The sequence below is a fragment of the Musa acuminata genome, chromosome BXJ3-10, assembly GCF_036884655.1.
Source record: "Musa acuminata AAA Group cultivar baxijiao chromosome BXJ3-10, Cavendish_Baxijiao_AAA, whole genome shotgun sequence".
Taxonomy (NCBI): domain Eukaryota; kingdom Viridiplantae; phylum Streptophyta; class Magnoliopsida; order Zingiberales; family Musaceae; genus Musa; species Musa acuminata.
Window position 1 is genome coordinate 8,480,001 of NC_088358.1, and position 8,674 is coordinate 8,488,674.

At 38.0% G+C, this 8,674-nt stretch overlaps 2 protein-coding genes across 6 annotated transcripts in view; one reads left to right on the forward strand and one right to left on the reverse strand.

The window, feature by feature from the left end:
• Window positions 1-6,557, forward strand: part of LOC103973848 (calcium-transporting ATPase 5, plasma membrane-type-like) — a 31,908-nt gene extending 25,351 nt beyond the window's left edge. For 3 of the 4 annotated variants that reach the window (XM_065172482.1, XM_065172484.1, XM_065172483.1), the window contains 12 exons: window positions 303-362; window positions 804-968; window positions 3,016-3,132; window positions 3,234-3,332; window positions 3,424-3,561; window positions 3,886-3,986; window positions 5,112-5,157; window positions 5,234-5,368; window positions 5,603-5,710; window positions 5,813-5,904; window positions 6,047-6,144; window positions 6,234-6,557. In XM_065172482.1, the coding sequence (XP_065028554.1) occupies window positions 303-362; window positions 804-968; window positions 3,016-3,132; window positions 3,234-3,332; window positions 3,424-3,561; window positions 3,886-3,986; window positions 5,112-5,157; window positions 5,234-5,368; window positions 5,603-5,710; window positions 5,813-5,904; window positions 6,047-6,143 (1,158 nt within the window). In that variant the 3' untranslated portion in view covers window position 6,144; window positions 6,234-6,557. Of the gene's footprint in view, window positions 1-302; window positions 363-803; window positions 969-3,015; window positions 3,133-3,233; window positions 3,333-3,423; window positions 3,562-3,885; window positions 3,987-5,111; window positions 5,158-5,233; window positions 5,369-5,602; window positions 5,711-5,812; window positions 5,905-6,046; window positions 6,145-6,233 lie in introns of those variants that run through there. The other variant, XR_010501981.1, reaches the window with a different exon arrangement.
• Window positions 6,558-6,792: 235 nt separating this feature from the next.
• Window positions 6,793-8,110, reverse strand: LOC135651894 (pathogenesis-related protein 1C-like). 2 transcript variants are annotated; one of them, XM_065172486.1, is made up of 2 exons: window positions 7,776-8,110; window positions 6,793-7,510 (listed from the first exon to the last, which is right to left on the reverse strand). In XM_065172486.1, the coding sequence occupies exon 2, from the start codon at window positions 7,491-7,493 to the stop codon at window positions 6,954-6,956; it is 540 nt and encodes a 179-aa protein (XP_065028558.1). In that variant the 5' UTR covers window positions 7,494-7,510; window positions 7,776-8,110; the 3' UTR covers window positions 6,793-6,953. The 2 variants fall into 2 exon arrangements, with proteins under 2 accessions (XP_065028558.1, XP_065028557.1); XM_065172485.1 differs by having other exon boundaries at window positions 6,793-7,513.
• Between the last annotated feature and the right edge of the window lie 564 nt (window positions 8,111-8,674).

Genomic DNA, 8,674 nt, shown 5'->3' on the forward strand with positions numbered 1-8,674 from the left:
TAAGGTAAAACATGCTGCCAAGCATCTGTACAAGTATGCAAAAGCGACGAATGATTCGTTGAATGAAGTTGTTGCGGGTGCGCGACAACCGTTCGTGACACAAGGTTAAAAAGTACTGGGCCTGGATCTAATATGAAATAGCACATTGTCCCTTGTTTATAATTAATTTTTATTATTCTTTAAATGGAACACCAGAATTTGTTATTCCAGGTTCTCTCTGCACTGATTTGGTTGCTCTATATTGCTGATCTCTTTTTTATATTTTTCTACAAATTTGCTTAACAATATTTTTGGGCATGTAGGATCCTTGCCGTCCAGGCGTAAAAGATGCTGTAAATTTATGCACTACTGCCGGTGTCAAGGTATCCCTTCCAATATGATGCATAAATTGTATATACAATACATATTCTAGAAATTTCTGGTTGGGATCTTTTATCACACTTTCTGTAGAAGAATAATTCATCATAATGTTGTTCCAGTACTTAATTGGTTGTGCCCACCTGTCAATTTGGAAAAGTGAAGAACATATGGCTAGTCTTAATAAATCATTTCATTTTGGTTATAAAAGGGATATTCCTCTACTAAGATCTCAATGGTGAGCCCATATAACCAATTCCAAATAGTTTGGATCTTTTATGTCACATGCACCATTCATGAATTGAAGTCTACTTATCTAAAACCTTTTTAACAATTGCACTCCTCAAATTTGGAGATTATAGATCTTACTGGTTTTCTTGATTTGCATTTATAATTTGTATCATTATCAGCTTTTGATGCTATTCCCATTATCTCTTGATTACTAGGTACGCATGGTCACCGGTGATAATATTCAGACAGCTAAGGCCATCGCTTTGGAGTGTGGAATACTTGATACCAGTGAAGATCTTACTGAGCCAACCATTATAGAGGGCAGAGCATTCCGTGCCCTTTCTGAAACAGCAAGAGAAGCAATTGCGGAGAAAATTTCTGTATGTCTAATTACTAAGTTTAGTAAGTAGTTTGAAATGCTGACTTATAAATGTAGAAAACCTGCAAGTGTTATCTTCTAAAAAAGACATTGATTTTTTCAATCGATAAGCACCTTCATAAGTGACAATAAACATACTCCTTAGACTTTTTATAGTCAGGACATAATCTCCTCGTAAAATTTGATTGAGAAAGGCTTTAACTCTTTAATAGCATTACTTTACGTCCAATATTTGAATTTGGTTTAGACTTTACTTTAGGTCTAATAGTTTGAATTTGGCTAGAACTTTAGAGTTGAGTTAAAAAAAAAAAAAAACTCTTGCTCTTTACTCTTTCATCACGAAAATTTTGGATTTATGGAACTTGTTCTAAATTTCTTTTAGCTGAACTACTTCTTGGTCTATAATTATGCTGATTTTTGCACAATTATTACACAACATTCTAATTACACAACATTATTATACTCTTTCATCACGAATATTGCACAAGTGGATCCTTGTAAGTAAATAATGCAGTAAAAGCTTTATGATCAACCCTCAATCAGATCCATTCTAATTGGGTGATAAAGTTGGCAAATATCAAGAAATATAGTTTGAAAAATGTAAACAAATTTAATTTCTAAATTGTAAATTATGTGATCAAGTTGGATGACATCCAATCTGCAGTCTTCTATAGTTTTGTGTTAGACTGCATAGTTATATAATCTGTAATATATGTAGTCTGGTGCTAGGAAACAAAATAGATGGTGAAATATTTGAATATTATTTCCTGTCATTAGTTTAAGATCTGACTATTGTTCATAATCAGACTTCTAGTGTTGACAAAATATGACATCAAGACAGACACATGAAAAACTATATTAAAATGCTAGTGTCCTTGTTAACCGAACATGACATTACATGTTAAGAAGTGGTGCTTATAGAATTTATGAGTGTGATCCTTTTTATTTACTTTTGTTTGATCTGTTATTTCCCATTTTCCATTCATATGTTTTGAAGCTTTCTGATGTTTTAGTTTGGAAAGAAATTGGAAAAGATCTCAGGATCCTGTTATTATCCACCTATATCCCTCTGTATTTTGTTTCGCAATCAGAATGCCTACTATGCTTTAAGATACAATTACTTTGTTCACCTGCTACGCCTTTACAAGAATTCCATGATGCTTGATAACAATTTAGTCTCTTGAACTCTTTTCCAAATGCTCGTTAGTGAATCTTACTTGCACTGAATGTCTTAAAAAAGATGTGAGGTGTTTAAGTGATTTGGTTTTGGCTTGAAATTTCTAAGCATGGCCTAGGAAAATAGAAATGTGAAACCAAGCTTATAAATACCAATTAGACTTTAGCATACCATCCAGTATTAATACTTTATTATTTACACATACAAGGTTTTTTTATTATTTTATTTAATGATAATGAGTGGTATATAATATATATTGATACAGCACCCAGGATATCACTATCGTGTCAGTTTGATAGGTTACCAAAATTAGTATTGGATTGGTGTTAAAAACCTCGTGAAACCTTAAAAACATAGAAGTGTTATCATTTCAGACATTTCTATCCACCATTAAAAATACAAATTTAAAAAAGCAAGATTATGCGCTGTGTGCATTTGAGGACGGTCAGTTTACAGATAGATGATAACTAACATGTTATGGACCTTAGAATAAATTCTGCTTTTGCATTTGTCAGTCTTTTGTCACCAAGATCTTTGCATGTCATTGTATAGACATAAATCGTGTGGATTATGACCCTATCCTCTCCATATCTAATTGCACATATGTAACTCATTGTTATCTGTGACAATAGCAATATTGTCCATATCTGAAGATTATTAAAGTATCATTTTTGCATTTCATATCTCAAATGGAAGGAAACACGATATAATATAGATACGTTTTGCTTGTGCAATCTATGTATTTTCTGCTGACATGCTTACTTCATACAGGTCAACCTTCTTATCTCCAGATTTAATGCACATTTAGTTATTCCGGATTTCTGGTGATTATATTCAAATCTATATGTTCAATTCTGTAAGTTATTTGCAGGTAATGGGAAGATCCTCACCAAATGACAAACTTCTACTTGTCCAAGCATTACGGAAAAAAGGACATGTGGTTGCAGTTACTGGGGATGGCACTAATGATGCTCCAGCACTACATGAGGTGTGAGATCTGCTTGCAGATTACTTTTTCTAACACCCTATATGTTAAATATAAAATTACCATGTAGATATATCATACAAGCTTTTCATTTTCTTCTTTAGGCAGATATAGGCCTTTCAATGGGTATTCAGGGGACAGAAGTTGCAAAAGAGAGCTCAGACATCATAATATTAGATGACAACTTTGCATCTGTTGTAAAGGTTAGCCTGAATTCTTGAGACATCATTTTTTGTGATTAATTTTGGATTTTTGGTTCAGTATGTTGAAGTCCATATATATTATTTTTTTTAGGTTGTCCGGTGGGGCCGTTCTGTATATGCAAACATTCAGAAGTTTATTCAATTCCAGCTAACTGTCAATGTTGCAGCACTTGTTATAAATGTGGTGGCTGCAGTTTCATCTGGAGACGTGCCTCTAAATGCCATTCAGGTTAATTACAAATTTCCTTTCCTAGTTTTCTAACTTTAGGATTATGTAAAGGCCAACGCTAACTTAATACTTGCCAGCTACAAATGCTTATGATTACCCAATCATTCTTCTTTAACATGATCGAAGGAAATCAAATTCTATATGTAAACTGATCTTTGCTTTTAGAGGTATGAAATAACCACAATGAGCAATTCAGGTTGTTATGCGGTCTTGCTAATGGCTTCTTTAGTCTCTTTGATTATGAGAAACTATTATTATGGCAAAGGAAACCTGTTAGTTCTTTTCAAATGCCCAAAATTTTTAACCCATTCTGGTGTACAACAGCTTCTCTGGGTCAACCTAATTATGGACACTCTTGGAGCATTAGCACTAGCAACGGAGCCACCCACTGACAAACTTATGAAAAGATCTCCTGTTGGCCGCAGGTCAGAATCAATCTTGCTTTATTAGCATTTTTGCAGTGTCAATGTACTTGTTCTTCGGTTATTCATGATTAGTGTCATTAAACATTGCAGTTTTCTTTATCTAAACATTTCTCCTGGATGTCAGAATTTGTTGTTGCTTATGTGCTTTCCATTTCAAGTGAAAACTGAATGGAAATACACGAAAATGATTTTAGAATGTAATGCACATAATTTAGTCAATGATGCATCAAGAATCATCTGGGTTGGTTTGTGAACACCAATACACCAATCATCAACAGCTACCTTGAAGTTACTTTTGCTATTCTGCCTTGTTCATAACACAATCATTGTTCTTCCAATTCTTTGCAAATGTTGGAACCGATGCAAGCACCCCATGTTTTGAATCTTTTTGAGATCATTATTGATTGGTCTGTCAATATGTTCACTGTTCTTGGCATTATTAATTTGAGTAAGTGATTAACTTTTTGACTTAGCTACCCGCCCAAGTTGTCAAGCAAGCCTTTTGTGATTAACATAGCTACCTGCCCACTGATTGTCCCTGAAAAGGAATCTGCAATTTCCTTTTGTTGGTTTTAGTCCACATATGGATGGTATTGGATGAATAACATAGCCTTTTCTTCACATTCCACATCGTAGATCAATAATTTGAAAAGACAAATCCAGACCTCTTAATTGTGATTTTTTTTTTCTCTACTAGTAAACATGAGAGTATATGGAGATTCCTTGGCCTGTGGTCACCAAAGTATCTAGGGGATATGAACAATCATTTTTTCTCTTTCATGGTCTAACCAATTCTTGAGGATTTCATGTCCTCACCTCTAGTTTGTCCATATCGATTTCTTACCCCTTTATAAACAACCAAATTAAGGTGGTGATGGAAGCACGCTGCGCCCTCTTGGCTCTAAAGGACTCCAATGGTGATGACATTTGTTTTCTAGATGACAATTAATTAGTTGAAATATCACCGGCTAATGTTTGTTAATCTGCATTGGCATCTGGAAATTTTTGTTATCCTGTTTTATAGTCCATCATGTGAATCGTTGTTGCACCATTCCTATTTTTTTTTTTTTTGTGTAAGTAGAGTTATTTTAAATGATATATCTTTTGCTTTGTCATTATTCGTAGGGAACCTCTGATTACAAATATTATGTGGAGAAATTTGTTCGTACAGGTATGTCTTATAACAACATTGTTCTTTTCACCTTCCTTACCCCATCTTCTCCACACACGTTTCTTGTGAGCTGCAGGCTTTATATCAAGTGGCAATCTTGCTCATTTTCAACTTTGGTGGAAGGAGTATACTGCACTTGAAGCATGAAACTTTGGAACATGCTGAAAAAGTGAAGAATACCTTTGTTTTCAATACATTTGTGTTCTGCCAAGTAAGTATGTTTTAGCTTACAAGCTGAAACAACATTTATGAGCAACTGATGTCAGCTTTGGTGCTGCTTAAGACTATTCGTTATCGCCTTCTTTGAGATATTTGTATTATTATTTGGTTATTAATTTTTTTTCTAAGATTAACTTATAAACTATAATATACTGCTTTTATTTCTCAAACGAATTCTGATTCAGATTATGCTCTCGTCCGTTGTATTCTGAATGACATGCAACAGATATTCAATGAATTCAATGCCCGCAAACCGGATGAGATAAATATACTCCGAGGGGTGACCAAGAGCCCTCTCTTTATGGTGATAATAGGAACCACCTTCCTCCTTCAGGTAAGAAGACTTGTAGTGGACTCTCTGTATCAAGGGACTGGAAGCGAACCTTCCGGTACTGCTTATCGTTTGCCAACTGCACTGCACTGCTCCTTGATGCAGGTTCTTATTGTCGAGTTCCTTGGGAAGTTCACATCGACTGTCAGGCTCGATCCGAAGCTGTGGCTGGTCTCGGTTGCGATCGCTCTTGTAAGGTACTGTGTGACGCTCCTTCATAAACTAAGTCGATCTGGATTTTGCCATGTTGCTCGCCATTCGATTAGTACTTGTTGATCTATCCGGAAATAAGAATGGGTTTGGCTTCTTCCGATGCTTTTTTTTTCTTCTTTTTTTCAGTTGGCCTTTGGCAGTCCTTGGAAAGCTCATCCCGGTTCCTGAGATTCCTCTTGGGGTGTACCTTGCAAGAATTTTTTGCAGGAGAAGCTCACGCTGAGGTGACAGTTTCTGGTTCTCCTAAAAGAATATTATTAGCTGCATGCCGGCAACAGCTTTTACCTATTTGTGATGGTTTCTCCTGTTGCAGATTCCGCAAACAAGGCAAGGAGAGGCGGGGTTGGTGAAACAGACGGACACTGCTGCCTCCCGGATGTATGGATGATGGATTCAAGTGAAATCATAGTCTGTCTACTCGATTGTGGCCGTGATGGCGGGCGGCCACAGCAAGTGCTAATTCCTATGGAAAATAATGTCTTGTTTCTCAAGAAATATCGTCTTCTGTTTTCACCCAAGAAACAATTCATATCATAGCCTAGTCCTTTCTAGTGCAGTAAATTATCAAGGCCACCACCCACCGAGGCAGAGGATCTTGGCTACTAAACTTCAAGTTTTAATTGGTTTTTATTTGGTACGTTGAGTGGATGGATAATTATGCAGGCAGATTATTACAGGCTCCTCACTCGAACAAATCGTTGACCTCAAGTTTGACGCGTATTATGTGTGAAGATGGGGGTTTGGAGTTTCTTTGCATGTTGTAGGACGTGTATTATGTATGATGAAGATGTGCTTAGTTAATGATGTAATTTAAACATATTTTCGATCTGTACATGTCCACAATCGTTAATTGGAATTCTAAAATGCCAACATAGATTCTATTATAAATTATTTATTATATTATCGTAAATTGCATACATAAAACTTTGTGGAGGGGCTATACGCTATATGTACAATCATCGACAGTCTCGAATTATAATGATAATAACAACAGTAGTGGTACTAGTACGTAGAGGAGCAAGTGTTGGGCTGTTCAGTATGGCCGGGCTCCGACGTAGTTTCCGGGCGGGTCGTACTCGCAGACGATGAAGGTGTCGCCGCTGTTGCAAATGATCTTGGCGCAGCCGAGGCGCTGCGTGGTGCGCCACACGATCTGGGTGTAGTGGGTACACTCGGGGCCGGAGCAGGAGTTGGTGTCGTGATGATACCACTGCTTCTCCTCCACCCACTTGCCCACCGCGTCCGGTATCGCCCACCGCCGCCCCTGCCCCCAGAAGATGTTCTCCCCGTAGGCGTACCCTGGGGAGTGCACCAGCTCGCAGTCTTTCCGCCGCTGGTTGGCGTACGCCTTGGCGAACCTCACCAGCTTCGCGTCCCACGTCAGCGGCGGCACGCCCACCTCCCGCCTCGCCGCGTTGTGCGCCGCCACGAACTCCGCCACCGCGGCCGCCGGGCTAACGCGGCTCGACTTAACGACAGCACCCTCGGTGGTCGCGTTCCGAGCGGAGGCAACGCAAAGCGTCGCTGCGCCGATGAGGAGTTGAAGCAGGACGAAGGATGAGAAGGAGGCCATATCGATCTCTTCTTCGGCTGCTGGTTATGAACGTAAAGAGAAGAGGAATGAGAAAGCCTCATCCACAAGCGCATATATATATGCACATGAACATATGGTTATCAGCTATAGTCTTCGGTCTTACGCCTTCCGTGAGGGACGGCTTAGATTTTGGAGTTGGTTTGCTTAATTCTCATGGAATGTTTGATTCATGAATGATGCAAGCAAGACAGCGGAACTAATACTTCATATATACTATACATTGGATCCTCGGTTTCAGGGATTTTGATGAGAGAGGCTCACCTGTTGATCTTTGAATTAAGCAACAGATTGGGGATTACTTGTTCTGAATGGTCTGCTCATCATAGGGTTGAATTCCACTGGAGAGATTGCTTGATGTAGAGGGAGAGTTGCACGTGGTTTTGGCTTGTGTTACATGCATTTGAGGTTGACTTGGCCTTTTTCTCAGGGAGGACCGGCGATGCACGGCTGTGATTGCTGTAGAGTTAGAGTTGAGGCACCGCACGAGAAACACGTACGGTGGCTTTCAAAGAACTGCTCTCTCTGATTGTTTGAGGATGAAGCAGGGAGTAAAGATAAGATGAGAGCCCTCATATTTGATTGCCTGTGGCTAGAAATGCCTACAGGCAAAACCTATTGTTATCAACATAGCTGGATGATCCCATATAAAATATTTGCACATAATTGCAGTTAAAGTAGAGAAGACGACACAATGTGTGAGGCGGATATCCATCCATTAGACAAAAAAACAAAAAAGGTGTAGGAATGGATAATTTGCTTTGTGATCACAAGACTCGATGCCGACGTGGAAAGAATATGACAGATTGCATTGGATGGCTTTAGAAAAGAACACAAGTGTACAGTTTTCCAAATGGTATATTTCTCGTGGCATGTTACTGCATACATGAACCATGCATCAACAGTTAAAGGCAGCCCACAACAAGTAATTGGTGATAAGTTTCCCCCAAGGAATATGATGCTTGATCTACAAGAGTTTGAACTCCTGCAATTCGTCTACATGTAGAGATTCAATTAAAAACAAAAAACTTCAATTTTATTAACATTTATAATTTCAAATATCCAGTTCCAAAAAGAGTCCCAAGTAGCTACAAAATCTAGTTCCATTACAATATCTAATACGAAATAATAAGAAGAAACTATTTTCAAGTTACCCACTTATT

Excerpts from the sequence above, each read along its gene's own strand:
- LOC135651894 (XM_065172486.1), bottom strand. The coding sequence starts at position 7,493 with ATGGCCTCCTTCTCATCCTTCGTCCTGCTTCAACTCCTCATCGGCGCA.